The 16730-nt window shown below is 40.2% G+C and overlaps 1 protein-coding gene across 3 annotated transcripts in view; it reads right to left on the bottom strand.

Annotated features, from left to right (window-relative positions):
- PIR (pirin) overlaps positions 1-16730 on the bottom strand; it is a 94465-nt gene that overhangs the window by 18701 nt on the left and 59034 nt on the right. For all 3 annotated transcript variants that reach the window (XM_014607766.3, XM_019495108.2, XM_019495109.2), the window contains exons 6-7: positions 10183-10267; positions 469-513 (exon numbers count right to left, since the gene is read on the bottom strand). In XM_014607766.3, coding sequence (XP_014463252.1) covers positions 469-513; positions 10183-10267 — 130 coding nt within the window. The remainder of the gene's footprint in view (positions 1-468; positions 514-10182; positions 10268-16730) is intronic.

Genomic DNA, 16730 nt, shown 5'->3' with positions numbered 1-16730 from the left:
TTATCAGCACATCCCTTATCCTGCAGTTTGCTCTCCCAGCTTGGTCCCCCTGCCTCTGTGTGGAGTCCACCAGGGCTCTGTGGAGGCCTACACAGAGGAGACAGCAGGAATGGGGTCTAAATCCATTGGATGAAATTGTTAAATGGATCTAAAGAGGAATACTGAAAAATGAAGTATCATCTCTTAATTTGTTCTGGACAAGATTTTTAGTTAAAACAAGAGAGTATCAACAGTATCAATCATAGGGCTGAGAGGGACCATAAATATCATCTAGCCCAAATCTTGATTCTTACAAGAAGAGCATAGTTGACAACTGCACTAACAGATCACTAAATTTTGATATTTTTAGGTTTTTAAGACCAGCTTCTTAAATATTTTGGGGTCAGATCTTCCCTTCTTTTGCCGAGACATTTTTGAGACTTTAAATTCTTTCCATGAACAACTTAAATAAAAGAGTCACCAACTTACCAACATACACATTGCCAGATATTGTGTAAATAAAGGCTGTCCATCCTGAAACACAATTGAGGAATATTAAAGATTAGTTGAGACAGTTTTAATATGCTAGTACCTATGCTGCACAGAATTATGCAAATATTGCATGTTCCATTCTTATGTAAACATACTAGGTTTTTCTTAATCATGTAAGTATGTTCTAGCTTAAAGAGACAACAGCGACTTAAATTATGATTTCCATCTGAAAATTTTGTGCTTCCTATTTTTACAAGTAATTCCTAAGATTACTATAATTGGAAACAGTTACAGAAACATTTTTCTCTGTTATTGAATTCTATGCATTTAGCAAATGCTCGGTGTGTGGTCAGCTTCACAGTTTCTCCTGTGTGATCTGTCAGTTATTTGTACAGACTTCTAGCACAGAAAGGCAAGAGAAAAAAAAATCTTTAAAAAACCCAGAAAATATATTCTTTTTCTGGGGCACTTTTTTAGCTCCTAGAGCCATAAAACTGAGCAGTCCTAATGCTTGAAGATGCAACATAAACCTCATCCACAGGGATCACAGTTGATTATTTGTCTCTAACAAAAAGGGATATTTTCCACATGTCCATCAGAATTCCACACCAGGACTCCTATTCTTCCAGTCCAAAGGAATCCTGCATATGATTTGTGCATTATCACTGATACGCAGAGAAATTGCTATTCTCTGTAGGAACAATCCCACAGTCCTGCATTCAAGAAATCCTGACTGGTTCTTTAATCAAGCAGATCGCTTTTTAACTTGCTATGGAACTCGCGAAGTAGCCCATTGTGATCTGTTGCTTCATCTAACAATAAAGATTTTAACTCCACGTCCATTTCCCTTCAAGGTGATATTAGGTCTTCCAAAATTTCCTTCAAGTCCTCTGGGAGTTTAAGCATTATATCCTCTCTCAAATCGTTTTCAATAAAGCACTTTTCTACCTCTGTTTTGCCTAAAGTTTTGAGAAAACATCCCAAATTCCATGTAAATCTCCTTGAAGAAAAAGTACTCAAGTGTGCCCTCTTTTTCTTTCATTAGAGACAGTTATCAGTTTACTTTTCCTGGCTGTGAAATACCAGTTCCAATATTCTATTTCCTTTATTACTCTCCTTGCAGTAATTCTATTGCATTAACATCAGATTTTCTCAGTGTTATCTATTAGTAACATATTTTCCTTATTCATATTGACAGATTAACATTTGATTTGACTTTCTTCTTTGTGCAATTCTTTTAAAGAGCATGGGCCAGATCTTTAGCTGGTGCAGTTTCAATACAAGTTACCTAACTTATACCATCAAAAGACTAGACCTACAATTTTTTTTCAAGGCATTCGTAGCTAGCTGTTTCTCTTCTGTAACATAACCAGGTTTACCTCTATCAAATATTTTTCCTATTTCCTGATTCAATGTCTGTCATTTGGTATATCACTTTCGTCTTCTACCACATATTTTAATTTAGAAACCTTCTCCATTATTAACTGCACTTGTTTTATAGTCTCACTTTCACCATGTAAGCCACAGTGGGATGTAATTACATTTAAGAAAGCAGCTCTTGTTCTGTAACAACCTATAGTCTATGCTGGGGGAAATAATTAAATTTAATAGAAGCTGTAGTTTCTCATTTGAGATGTGCAGCACTTCAGCAGAGATTATAATAGGTTCTGTTTATGCACATACATAGTAACCTCCAAAATGCAATAATATGTAGGAGTTGCTGAGCCATTAGTGGGAATTAAAAAGGTTTATATTTTAATGTACTGGTCTGATTTGTAGTTGATGTCTGCTATATTGTCCTATATTTTACTATCTGTATTGCAACCAAGTTAACACTGCTCTTAAAACTTTAAACGTTGTAATTTTAGACTATTTCTGTGTGTTCACATTTAAAACAAAGATCTGTAACAACGACTTTGCAAATGACATAAGCAAACAAACAAAGGGATTCATTTTCTGAGCCACCATTGTGTCTGATGCAGGTCTTATAACACCACTCTTTCCTCCATGAACATTGCATAAAAGGCAATTTGGTACATTGTTTAATGTGCCCAATGGGGTGTTAGAAGATGAAAGCTTTATTCCTAGTTCTTTCACTGACCTAGTGCATGATCCTGAAAGGTAAACTGCTTCACTTTTTTGTGTCTTCCATCTCCCTATTTGCTAAATGTATAGTGATAATTCACTTTCTGAAGTGTAATCTGAAAGTGGTAGATAACAGTTACTACTGGGTATGTCCACACTACCTATCTGGTGATGTAAGGCATTCACTCTTGGGTACACTCCACCAACCATTCCCACTCCCATATGCCAGTCTCAAAAATGAAGTGGTGAAGCCACTCCAGCAGCAACATCTGCAGCTGCTCTCAAGTATACCAGAGAGAGACAGTGCACATGAGTGGACATGGGGAAATAAAGTAGACGTACCCCCTGTATAGTTCTTATCTAGGTTGGAACCTTAGGCTCACAGGAAAAGAAAGCATTGTTTCAAAGCATGCACACTTTGGGATTTTCCCTGTTATTTCCAAAGTGGAACAAAAAGGTTTTAATAGTACTTTTATGTCTCCTACTTCAGGAATAGCTGTAAACATCTATATACTCCCCACTACCTGGGCATGAGTCTCAGGCCTGCTACTGCATCATTATACCAGAAAAATATAGCCTATTCACTTCTAAAAGAGGGTCACCAGCTTTCTCCCTAAACCAAAAGCTTTAGAAAGATACCTTAATCAAAATCTGGAGGCCTTTGGAGATAACACAACACTTAGATTGTACTAACCTAATTATTTTGTTTCATTTACTGATGTTTTCTATTCTTCTGTTATGTTCATAGGCTTGACAGTTCTGCTAATACAGAGATGGGCGAAGTCCAGCCTGAGGGCCAGATCCAGTTAGAAGCAGACTCCTTTTCCCAGCTGCCCCTGTGCATGGCTGAGGCTGGTCTCCACGGAGACTTCAGCCACACCAGCTCTGTAAAAGCTTAAGGCTGGGGTTGCCATGGAGGCCAGCCTCAGCCACACTGGTAGGGCGCATGGCAGGCCAGAGCAGGGGCCTGCTTCAGAGCTGCGGGGATCTTGTGACGGAGGTAGCTTGCTCCAGAGCCAGGCAGAGCTGTGATCTGTAGCCTGCACGCTCTGGGCACGGGCGCACAGGTAGGGGATTGCAACACTGCCCCAGGTCCTTGCAGTGGTGACAGCCTGGTCTGGAGCAGGGGCAGAGTTGTGGGGGAGAGGCAGGTCCCAGCCTCCTGCCCTGATCCACTGGTGGGGCAGCTAGCAGCAAGGTACTGCTGGAACTTGGAGCCTCCTCCTCCCCTGCAGCTCTTTCCAAGCCCCTTGCTCCCAACTGGGGAGCGAGGGCCTGGAGTTCCCTGCTGCTAGGGCAGCAGGCAACTCCCGGGGCAGGGAGCAGTCTCCAGCTCACAACCAGGAGACAGCTCCCTGGTAGCTCCTAGGCTAGCACCCAGGGGGAACCTTGAGCTCCCCCTGGCTGCTGCAGGGGGCTGGTGCAGGGCTGGAGGGGATGGGAGCAGACTGCTTCCAGAAGCAGCAAATCTGCTCCCAAAAGGGCGCACATGTAGATTACTCTGGAGTAAACCCCCGTGCTGGGTTTTACCCAAATGACTCTGGAGTAAACCCATCCAGCAGCATTTGCACATGTAGACACATGCAAAGGGAATAAATTCTTAAGCCAACATCTGGAATGTGACATTGCTAAATGACACTAGCCTGGGAAACAGGCCTGCTATGCATATCCTCATATGTATTCATCTCCAGATCCACCAGTAATAAGAGTAGAAATTAAGAAAAATTGAATTATCTTGTAGAGAAGACTCAGTATAATAGGAACATGTACTTGAGAATGGCAAAAGCTTTACAGGGATGCATTTATATAACATGTTATAAAAGAGTTTGGATGATATTCCTTATGGTGTTAGCACCCCTTGAACTTCCTAATATGAAATATGCCATGTCTCCAATGTCCATAAAAAATTTGTTATATAAACTAAAAGGGTATTTCTGATTCTCTGGTTATTTTAGATTATTGAACATTTTTCAGTCTCTTTTTCTGCATGCTTTCCAAATCCCTAGTTCTTTCCTTCATGAATCCTCTTCTGATTCTTCATTATCACCAGCCAAACTTCTATCTCCTTCTTCAAGTCCCACATTTTTCAATGATAGAAAATGCATGCTTTGGAAAACCCTTATGACCCTCTCAGAGTAACAGCCCAAGCTAACTCCCACGTTGTGATCTGACTCCTAACTAGCACTGCCAAAAAGCATGGCTCTCAACCACTGAATACATCCATCTACCCATTCTCTTCTCCATAATATATTTGCCCCAGGTCTAAATCCACTTCCTTTCTGCTTACTCTGCTAATCAGTTTTATATGCTACACTCCTTCCCCAAGCAAATGTCTTCAGGCACTATTGATGTTGGCACAGCATTTCTGGCTAAGTTTCTGCAGAATGTACGAACAACATTCATTCAGTTTTTACTCTGCAGATGGTACTGCATTATTAAACAGCACCACTCTCTCTCAAGCTTTATTCTTAGAGAGACATTTCAAGTTAAAACATAATTTTCCAATTTCCTTACCTACATCATATACATCACCTTAAAATATAGAAAGTGAAAGACCTCAATGAAGATCATTTAATTGGTACTACTTAATTTGCATTTTATCTTATGTTGGGAAATGAATGTAGATTAGTCCCTTTCATGTTTGCTTGTACTTATTTTTGTCATTTACAATTTCAGATTTCCACAAATTAACTTAATGCCATCACATTTCAGTTGCAAACCATGACAAAATATATTTGCATAAGAAAATGGTATCCCCCAGAATTTAAAAAAAAATGTCATGATGATATTTAAATTTTGTAAATACTCTGGTTTTACATTTTTACAATACTGATTTTTACAAAACCTCCTATTTTGGACCTACTTTGTCCTGTTAGTATTCATTTAATAATTAGTAATTACATCTCCTGTTTTCAAATCATAGTGTAAACCCTGTTATTCACAACAGCCTTGTGAAGCATGTAACAGATTGAGATTTGATCCAATGGAAGTGTTTCACTGACTTCAACAGGTAACAGATCAGGCCCACTAACCCAACTCCTATCGGTAGGAGTATAGAACAGAAGTCATGGTCCCTGCCTTCCCAGGAGGCAACTATCTTATTGAGTCACACTCCCTCTGAATCCTTTCCTTCTGGTTCCACATACCTTCCACTCTTGGCTGTTCAGTGTGCAACCTTTAACAGACTGGGTGTAGGGTATACTTGACAATGCCTAACCTATAGCCTGGTAGTTAAGATACTTTGCTGGGAATTTGGGCTAATAAATCATCTCAAAATATGTATGAAGTGTGTATGCATGTGTGTTTAGATAACCATGTCAAGCATTAAGGCTTGTACCATGTTCAGGGGGTCACATGTCCACTGGGCAAAGAGGGACCTAAAACCTAGGTCTTCTACTTTCTGGGCAAATGTCCTGGACATTAAGCTACTAGTGCAAAACTATAAGGGCCCTCCACCTTCTCCTTTTCTTGCAGTTTTCATGTAGTTAATACACCTTCCCAAGATCTAAAATCTGCATGAGCGATAAGTTGGCAACATATGTCTCACAGGCTTGATCCAGCCCATGGAACTAGTGGACATGGCCCACAGAGTACGAGGGCTTTTCCTGTGTTTGCACCAGCAAGGAACTATGTTGAAGGCAAATGGCTTCCAGCTGTGCTGGCACCACTTCTTCATCTCCCCACCCTCCCAGCACCGGTGTAACATGTGCTGGGTGGTTTCAGCAATAAATCAGCAGTGGGGGGCTTTGCCTGTGCCTGCTCCGGAACCAGGCAACTGGGAGCTGCACTTGCAACGCTGCCACTTCTCCCAGCCCCCTGCTCCCTGGTTGTGGTACAGGAGCAGCATCCAACCTGTGGGCAGTTATGCTGGGGCTTGGCATCTGCAAACTCTATCTGCGCTGCAGCTGCTTCCCTCCTCCCCTTCCCAAGCTGCAGTGTGGGTACAACTTCCAGACAGTGGACTGGGCCCAGGTAGCTTCCAATTCTGCCCAGCTGTGGTGAGGTAGGTGTGGGGGAGCAAGGAGAAGCGGCGGTAGTGCTAACACAGTTTACAGATACCCTGTCCTAGCACAGCTTCCCACCAGCTGAAGGTTGTGCCCAATCCATGCTGCATCTGGGGACTAAGGGGCTAGGAGAAGTAGCAGCAGTGCTACCTGTCTCCAGCATGGGTGCAGGGAAAGCCCCAAATTTCTGATACCCTGCTGGATTGTTTCAGCCTGTGGCTTGAAAAAAATTGCCACCCCTGGCACGTGGCCCAAAATACCAATTATGCACCCATACATCAATTTATGTGTCTAAGGGTGGAGTTGGATTTGTGCTCAAACAGACAGCAAAAATATTATATCTTATAATACTTCTCATTGATCCATAGCAACATCTCCCCCTCCTCTTCTGAAGCTGCTCCAAGTTTGTTTTTGTTCATTCCCATAGCTATAAAAGCATCAAGCATGCAAGCTATGTTACAAAAACTATAAGGCAACAAGACCAAAGGCTCAGATAAAAAACAAAAAAGGTTTCTGTTAAGTTACAATATATTAAAAGGTTAACACAAGACTTTTTTTTAGGGCAGTATCAAAACTTCCCAATAAAAGAATAATAGTATCATCTCGAATAGGCAAAGAAATATAAAAGAAAATGAATGCAGCAGCCAAAACCTGTAAGCTGCTACATTTTCAGGTTGTCTTTCTTGGGATGAGACATGGTACTAAGGCACAACTGATTCCCCCTGCCCTTCCATTCACAATATTTTATTTAATATCGTCAGTATGGTAACATGCAGAGAAACAAGCAGGACAAGGTGGTGGTTTTCAGTTTAGTAAGGCATATATGTACAGATGTGTTCACTGTGAAATAGCCATGTTGTTGTGACATGTAACTCCATTTATAAAATAGTTGAAGAAACTTGCTTTATAGCTGGTTGAATATGGCTTTATTATGTTCACTTATTGGACATGTTAGCAGCTCTAGTTCAGTTATGTACTTAACCATGTACTTGAGTGGGAACGTGGTATTAGCAGGTCCTTAACTGATTTGCTAAATCAGAGTCCAGATGCCCTACCTATAGAGATCACTGTGTAGTCAGGGGAGCCCGTCCTCCTCCCATACCTGGCCCGCCCTAACCATACCGCTCCAAGCATCCCCCCATACTGAGGTTACCCACAGCTGTCTTTCTAGTAGTACAAAACATCTTCCCAGAGGCCAATGTCTGGCCCATTGACTGCAGCTGAGTGAATATAGCCCTTAATGTTTAACATGTTTACATAAATGCACATGCATGTCTTCTTCATGCCAGATATATTTTGAGATGACACATTAGGCCACACTTGTCACATTTATTATTCTTATAGTGAGCAAGTATATCTGTGACAAATGCATGAGAAGGCAGGTCGTCCTCCTGCATGTGCTGAATTCTCCTAAATCCAAAGATTATCTCCTTTTTCCTGCCCTCTAATGTGGAGACAGCTGATGGCTATACTGTATTGCTTTCCTGAAAGGAAAATCAGTTTGTTATGCAAAGGGTTGAAAACAGTACTAGCAATGAGCAACACTGAATTCTTCTTTATCAAGTTAATAGGCAATAAAATGTGTTGCAAATGTGAAGCAATGTCGTAAGGCTGGAAATTTTACTAAGTCTGAGCCCAATCCTGCCGATGTTTACTCATGTAAAAAGGCAGCGGAATTATGCTTGAGAATCGGTTACCAAATAAGTGAAGGCTAGAGAATCAGGGCCTAGATTCTTTACAAGTGAGGTAGTAGTGTAATGCTTGAAATATTACTGACTTGTTTCAGCTGCTCTTGTGAAAGTACTGGACAAAAACATCTGTTTTCTGTAAGAATGAAGTGATCAGCTGCTTAACTCTTAGAGGCATCTAGTTTGAAGGAATCTCCCAAACTATAAAAATATTGTAACAAGATGTAAATATCTTACTAGCTACTGTAGGGCGTGATAAACATACATGAAAATCTGATAATGTTACACAGTCTTCATGCTTGTTTACAGTACATTTGTGGGAGAAACCCTCAGAGTAGTATTGCATTTGCCATTCAAATACAGAATGTTAAATACAGATAGTCTAGTCCAGTGCTTCCCAAACTTTTCTTCAGCATGACCCTATTTATGGCCCCATTTCCTCATCATGACCCATTTCCTCAGCAAGGCCCCTCACACCCAACCCACAGCCTCCCACCCACGTGACCATATCCACTGATGTGCAACCCCATTTGGGATTGTGACCCACAGTTTAGGAACCACTGGTTTAGTCATTAACACATCTGCAAAGTCTAGATTAAATATGCCTGAAAGGGCACATCTACACAGGCCTTGACTGTGCAGTTGGTACTGTGCAGTCATTTAGTACATTAGCAAGTACTAAATGACTGAACAATACCTCTAGGCACTGTGCAGTCCTGGTGATGCATGGGTCATTTTTGACCCTACTGTGCAGCAAAAACAAACTACTGTGCAGTAGAAGTGGCGTCACCAACGCAACGTTGCCACAGTGATGAGCTATATCACCGTACCTCCTTGCTACAGCAACTTAGTGTCTCATGTAGACGTGCCCAAAGGGAACAATGAAAGAAAAAGTTTAAATTCTCCCTGCCAACACAGAACCCCTCCCTCCTCGTCCCACCCTATATAGAGCAAGTTGTCTGGCCCTAACTGTATTCCACCATTTATCTAAACAGTCCTCCACCATCAAATTAGTGAAATATTTGATTTGTAAAGGATTCTGCAAAATTCTATCATCCAAAACTACACACAACACATTTACTTTAGATTTTTTTTGTTGTTTCATTAATTTTCTTTGCTTTTTGCCATCTAAAATGAATTTAGTGCTGGACCTGTTCGATGGCTGGCTAAAGGCCACTGAAGGAAAAAGTGGTCCATTCTCTGAGGTAAAGGACAGGTTGCAGAACCAGATATCAACTGGCACTGACATTCCTGAAGACTGAAGGCCTATTTATCTTAAGAGAAGACAAATTACAGGCAAATCCTCTGGCAATTCTCTCACCAGCTTCTCTCAACTTTGACCTGGTAAAGACCATTGTCAAGGGTGGCAGTCCTCCACTGCCCACTTACTAATACACTTCTAAAAGTCCATACTGACAGCTGCAAAGAGAATAATGTACTGACAATGATGTTGTTAATCCTATTATGAGAGCATCAAATCTTTTCCTACAAACCATGTGTCAGCTGTGCATGGTAATCATTTCTAGTTTGCTAAACCAGTCTCTAACCTTTCTTCTACCCAATCTCACAGAATCACAGCAACCAAACGAATTTTACAGTTCTTAATTATTAATGTTTTTCAAGGCTGAGAATTTGGCCTGGTGACATAGAATAATAATTTAGACACAAGATGAGATGTTCTTCCCTTGTACCTATAGAAGCAACTCCCATTGATCAGTGCTCTGCCCCTCTATTTGGGGGCAGGATTTGTTCAAGAGCAACTGACTTGTTGAGGTAAGTTGAGTTATAGATTTCTTGTTATACAGAACTTTCCTGAAAGATGAACTTTTTGTTCCACAATAGTACACTAGTGGGGAGACTCATATTCAACCCATTAGAAGAAAAGCAACTGAAGGAAATTTCCTTTCTTTCCTGGAAAGGGAAAGCATTCCTACCTTTGGGAACTGGCTGTGTATGCTTGGCTCCCTTGTCCAACTTTAAGTCCAGATACAGGGTTGGTGTACGAGTATATACCTTAGACTAGGAAAGAAGTAGGGAGAAAAACGTCATTTCTACAACACAGAATGTACCTTTATGTTGTACAGTGATTTTCAACTAAGACAAAACATCACTAACCAAGCTACTCAATTATCATTTTTATGAGACAGGAAAAACATTAAGTTGTATAAAATGCATATTATTTGAGGATTAGTTCATCACCACACAGGTTTTTAATAGAATTGAGTTTTATAGCATTGTTTATAGTAACCACACCCCAGAGATACACAGTTCCATTACAGGCTTAATATGGATGTGTACACACATTGTAATCATCTGGGAAAATTCTCCCAGGTTTGTTCTCCTGATAGAGAAACTTACCCAGAACCATATGCATACAGATTCAAATGCTAAGGCCCTGAAGAGTGGACAGTTTGCAGTGCTAACACTATGATTATGGGGAGGTGGCTGTGCGTACATCTTAGTGTGCTTTACAGGCTTCCTTAGTCTGCCTGGAGACAGAGGGCAGCAATGCATAGGGCAGCTTTGACTGGCCCATGAGCAGCCTGTATTTCCCTACAGCACAATGTGGGCATTGTGAAGGGGGTATATTTTGCTTCTTGCTTGAGCAGCAAAGTCCAGTGAGTGACACTGCCTCCCTGTGAAGAGAGCAAGATGCTGAAGAAATATCTTTTCTTTTGAGAAAAGCCATGGTATGCATAGGTCGCTCCCTCAGGAGAAATTCTCCAAGGAGTGATTTAATCCTGGATGTTCCCAGGTTATTTTTCTCCTGGAGTGGCCATTTTTACCTCAGGAGAAAAAGCCTGAACATCTGTGTACTTGTGGTTTTTCTGGGGAGAAATGCGACTCTCCCAGGTGAAACTGAATGCCTTGTGAGGCCTTAGATAATAAATACATCACAGATAAATATAGAGATAAAAAAGTATAGCCAGAACTACAAATTCTGCTGAGATCCAAAATGCTTGAAGGACTCAATGAAGTAATGAGACACAGGCAGGCTGCTCCACATAATTAGATTGGCACAGGAGATGGTGCTGACTCCAGAAGGGATCAGACTGTGCAGAGAGACAGAGATTGGGTGTTAGCGGTATACCAGGAAAAAGTAATGGTTCAGAGAAGTTAAAATCTTGGGAAAGGCTTGAAAAAGTTTTTTTCAAATTTTGGAACTGGATCCAGTTGCATAGCAGTAACGGTATGTGATGATGCAAGATTTTCTTTGTATGGTAATAGCAGCATAAATTAAATATATAAAGATATAAATTCTGCTCCTTACCCCATTTTAATGAACTGAGTACCTACTCAAGATTAAGCAGTTGGTGAAGATGTCTGTAGAGAATGAGTCCTGACAGTGTTATGTGAAAGCATAGTGGCAGCAGTACAAACATGTAAGATGGAGAAGGAGATGATGAAAAGTTCAGAGCAAAAGATGATATCAAGGTTGCAAAGAGAAAAACTAAGTGGAAAATCTGAGGAGGAGGAACAGTTTCTTCATTATCATTTAAAACATTCCCTACACTTGCATGTTTCATCAAAATGGTTCTTCCTTCAAACACAGCTAGTCTATGTTTGTGGAAAGCATCCAGCCCATCAGATGAGACAATTTGTGAAGAGTAACTTCTCCTCCTCCTGCATGATAATTGCAGCATATTTTTTAAGGCATTTGCATGTTCATATTCTCCAGGATAACCAAGAGGTTGGCTAAGCAGTAGGCCTGTGTGAATAGTCAGCTATTCGATTTGGCTTCGAATCCAGCCGCTTCGGATGCCAGAGATCCTATCTGGAGCTCTGGATTGGTTTCCCATCTTGATTTGGCTGAAGTGGCTCTGAAGCTTCAGAGCCTCTTCAGAGATCTGGCCATAGGGTATAATGGGGAATCAATGAAATATCTATATCTTCGCTGGTTTTTTTGTCTGATTTGGATAAAACTTGCAGGGGTGGTAGCCTCTGCTAATAGCATGAAGCCTGCCAAGTTTCAAGAAGACAGGTACAGGGATTTGGGGGGAACTGCACCCCAAATTCTTGAAAATTAGCAGAAAGCCTAAAGAAGCCAGGACTTCGATCTGAACATGCTGCTTCAGTGTCTGAAGTGTCTGAATCTTTTCCGGTTCCGAAGCGCGGTTCAAAGCCTCGCACATCCCTACTAGGCAGAACAGAAATTCTGAGCGTGTGTTGCTGGGCAAGACATGACTAACTTTCAGTTGACTTGGGTTTTCAGATAATCAGGTAAGCTGGATAAATGCAGTTACCAATTACATTATTCTGAAGAAAATCAAAACAATATTAAAAGAACTCAGTGTTTTAAACCCTCTACATTTCCCACAAAATACTACATTTGCCCACTAGAAACTTCAGGATCACAGAAGTAAACCCCCTTCTTAGCCTCCAATTATCTGGCAGTCTTGCCAGTGTTGTAAAGGTTACATCCTATTGCTTTGTAGAAAAACATTCCTTGTGAAAATCAGTAAAAATGATGAAATTTCACCCATGTAATAGATGTTACTAGAGCAGAAGTAATACTAGAAATAGCACAATAATAAAATCTTTTTTCTCTCTAATGGGTGTTTATTTGGCCTTTTTTGGAAATCTTTCTAGTTAAAAGGCACGTCCTAACTTTCATGAGAAAAGCCCCTCCCCTCCCCTCCCCCCCTCCACCCCCCCATCACTCTCAACAGTTTACATGCCAAACCATTAAGTCCTTTAAAATGCACAGCACTTCTTCAAAGGAGGAAAGTAAATACGTTATTTTGGAACTTGTAATAGTCTTACATCACTTCACCAGTATCTCCTAAATGTATCAAAATAATTGGGCAAATACACACAGTTATATACTAGCCACATATTAGCCACAATAAAGGATCATAGCATTATAAAGTCATTCATTTGGAATAATTGTGGTTAAAAATGTCTGTATGTATCAAGAAAGATGTTGTCTATGCCGAGATGCTGACAACCCTTTTCTTTCAACTTTTCTGTCACCTCTAAGGAGCACTGCTGGATTTAATCTCCTTGAAGTCTAGCAATTTTTTTCCCATCACATTTAACAATTTAGGGCTTATTTCCAGATCCACTTACTTCTCAGTTAATGGCCTTTTGCAAAAGTCCTATTGGATTTAATAGACAAGAACAAATCTAAACACAACAGAACGCACCATGATAGGGTTTTTGAAGCATCCTATAGAATTTAATAAAAATGATACCTCTGCTTCAGAACTTTACAAAAGAGTTTAAAAGCTATAAACATGATCATTCCCTAGGCAAGGATTTTTTAGGGTGATATCTTTTATTGACATCTGACCAGAATGAATTCTCACAGAAAACAACATAAAGGACAGAAACAACATACATTGGGAGCATTACGAGCACAAACATCAGGAGCACATTTCTCAAAGAACATCCACTCCCCCTCTGACCTCGCTTCATTACAATAAAAGATATCACCCTAAAAAATCCTTGCCTCTCACATAATTTCAGGATTATCATGGCTACATCACTCTGAAATATTTAGGGAATGACATTGTAATGTGAGTTGTTCTAAAGGTCTCCAGGAAAATTCTATATAACTCTACTAGTTCCTTGTACATTAAATTCTATATGACATTTTCATAAGGGTTCTGTCATTAGTAGCCCTACAGACCTTAATGGGTATTACAAAAAGTTATTGTGTTCAAACATAAACATGAAGAGCTGTGTTAGATGGTTAGAGCTGATTCTAATCACCTGGCCAATGTAGACGAGGGTAAATTGTGGTGTTCAGCATCACAGACTCCTTGAAGATGTTAAAACAAACAAGCAAAAAAAATGTGTTTTACCAGAAGGAGCAGTGCATTAATTCAACCTAGCTCTGCAGCATCTGTATAGATCAGGCTTTTTGGTGCTTTAGATAAAGCCGATTCATCAGTTATTAGATAAAAGCATCAAAAACCCCCACTAAAGCACCTGATCTTTACAGACTTGGGTGAGCCAGGTCCAAGTAAGGTGCTGCCTCTTCTGGGCACGCACAGGGCTCAGCGTGGGAATGTGCTGAGTTTAAAATAAAACACTGTTTTGCCTTGTGGGGGTTTTTTAACATCTGCAGGTAGCTGTTATGGATACGTTGTGTAAACAAATCATGATCAATACTGAATGTGACTTTCTGTGGTATGCACTGCATTGCAACACAATTTAATGTTTCACATTCATATCTGTCCATAAATCAAGTTTTGAAATATAGACATGCCCAAAGTGACCATCTTGGCAATGACAGCTACAGTTGTTAGTAGATGTTTACAAGCTTTTATTCTTGGGACAAGGACTGGGTTTTATGCTATTTGGCCAAGACAGGGTACACTATGAGGAATCTATGAATAAACAATGATAATAAAATTCAAAGACAGGGTGCAGTATTTTGTTTTAAAACTGTTCTGCTATGGATCATCTAGGTCGCTCTGCATGACAACAACATTGTGATTTTTATAAAATATTCTTTATAGCTACTGCAATGACCTTTGCACTCAGAACACAATACAAAACCATGCACTTCATTTTTGTACAGATTGCCTATTACAGTCAGACATAACAGACCATTTGTTTACATGAATAATATTTACACACTGTTCATATTAGGACAAAATAAACTGAGTTTATAATTAACAGGAACAATGTCCTCTAAAGTTATTGGTAGCAGATTTAATTCCACAAGCATGCAACAAACAGATCCAAAGTATTCCACTGTTGTTGGGTAAATTTTATTATATGGCTCATTGTTTGAAACAAATTCACAGTCCTGCCTTAATTTTTATATTTAAAAAAAATAGACCTCTTAAGCCTTAAATTAGACATTAACAAGGCTTTGATCCAACAAGACATAAAATAATACGTAAGTGCTTTGTTAAATCCATGAAAAATTTAGTACAAAAATAATTTAATGTTATCTTCATACTTTTAAAGTCAAAACTAGTATTTGCTGTAGGCATGGAGTTTTGGAGAAGGACATTGTGAAATGAATAGGAATGGGGAAAGAAACCCACCAATAATTTGCATTTTATTGGAAGATTAAGAAATAAATCTGTGTATATTTCACACATACATACATATATGCCACACTTTTGAAGTTTTAAAAAAGAGAGTACAAAAGTGGATGTCAGGAAAAAGTTGACAGGAGCCAAACTGAACAGTAGGTTTATAGCACAGAAATGATTATGCATATGTCATTTGATCAGAACAGAGCAGATTTCTGCAGAGATCAGCGATCTACAGTCCACAGGCTAGATCCAGCCCACGAAAAGTCTGAATCAGGTCTGTGGCGGCTCAGGGAATCAGCAGCATGCTGCAACCACAACAGCAGAAGAACCCCCAGGGCCCTAGCACCTGCCTTTTTCTATCTATTCCCCTATCAGCATCTGCTGATTAGCATGGGGTGCAGGGCTCTGGCCCATGGTGCAGACTGGATTGCAAGCAGCAGCCAATCCCTGGGTTACTGGATGGCAACTGATTATTACATAGTATATATTTTCCAAATGTAATATTGTATTAGTTCTCTAATCTATTTCCACAGAACTATATATCAAGTAGCAGTTTTGATTAGGATAATATGTTATTTTCTATTCAAATCCCACAAATGTTTCAAAATGAAGTCCACAATTCTGCAAACACTCATGCTTATGCTTAATTTTGAAGTCAGTGGGATTACTGATGTATTTGCAGGAATCTGAAAATGTATCTGAAACACAGTTTAGACAGACTCACTAGAATATATTTCAATAGTCATAATTAGGGGCCTACTTAATTCATGGTTTTGCAAATTTTACAGAAATCGTGAAATCCAGGATTGTTCATGACATCCACAAAAATCAACAAAAAACCCAATAAAAATAAGATGCTGGATGCCTAGTGGGAGCCAGTGGTCCTCACTGCTGGGAGGGGGGAGGCACCAGCTGGCAGGATAGTATGAAGGGCAGCAGACAAGACGGTGGCTGCCCCCTTCTCTCCCCACTAGGGCCTCTCCACCAATCAGTGCTGAGGGGTGGGGTATCACAAAGGGCAGCCAGCAGTCAAGATGGCAGCCATGCCCTCCCTCCTCTCCTCCCTTCCCCTTCCCCGCCCCCCCCGGCCTCTCCCCCAATCAACACCGAAGGGTGAAGCTGCTATGAAATGCCTGCAAAATGAGTTCAGCATGCTGAGAGCAGACCATGAAAAACCCACTGTCTCATCACAATTTAGGTAGGTCCCTAAATATGATTAACTGTTCCATTGCCAAATGAAATAACATCACCATATAGAAAATAAAGAATATTTGGTCAAAGGCATCACTGTATCATTGTATATATAGATAAATGCCCACATTTTAATTATATAGGGAACACAAACAACAGGTCACATTTCCATGACCATTTGACTGTCTTTTGAGTTTCCAAGTGAAAGGAGTTTTTGTATTGTGCAGTTGGAACATGGAGCATATTTGCATTCAGCATTTGCTCTTCATTTAATTAATCCTAAATCACAGGGT

Source organism: Alligator mississippiensis, chromosome 1 (genome assembly GCF_030867095.1).
Source record: "Alligator mississippiensis isolate rAllMis1 chromosome 1, rAllMis1, whole genome shotgun sequence".
Lineage (NCBI taxonomy): Eukaryota > Metazoa > Chordata > Crocodylia > Alligatoridae > Alligator > Alligator mississippiensis.
This window is presented reverse-complemented; position numbering and strand designations above follow the sequence as displayed.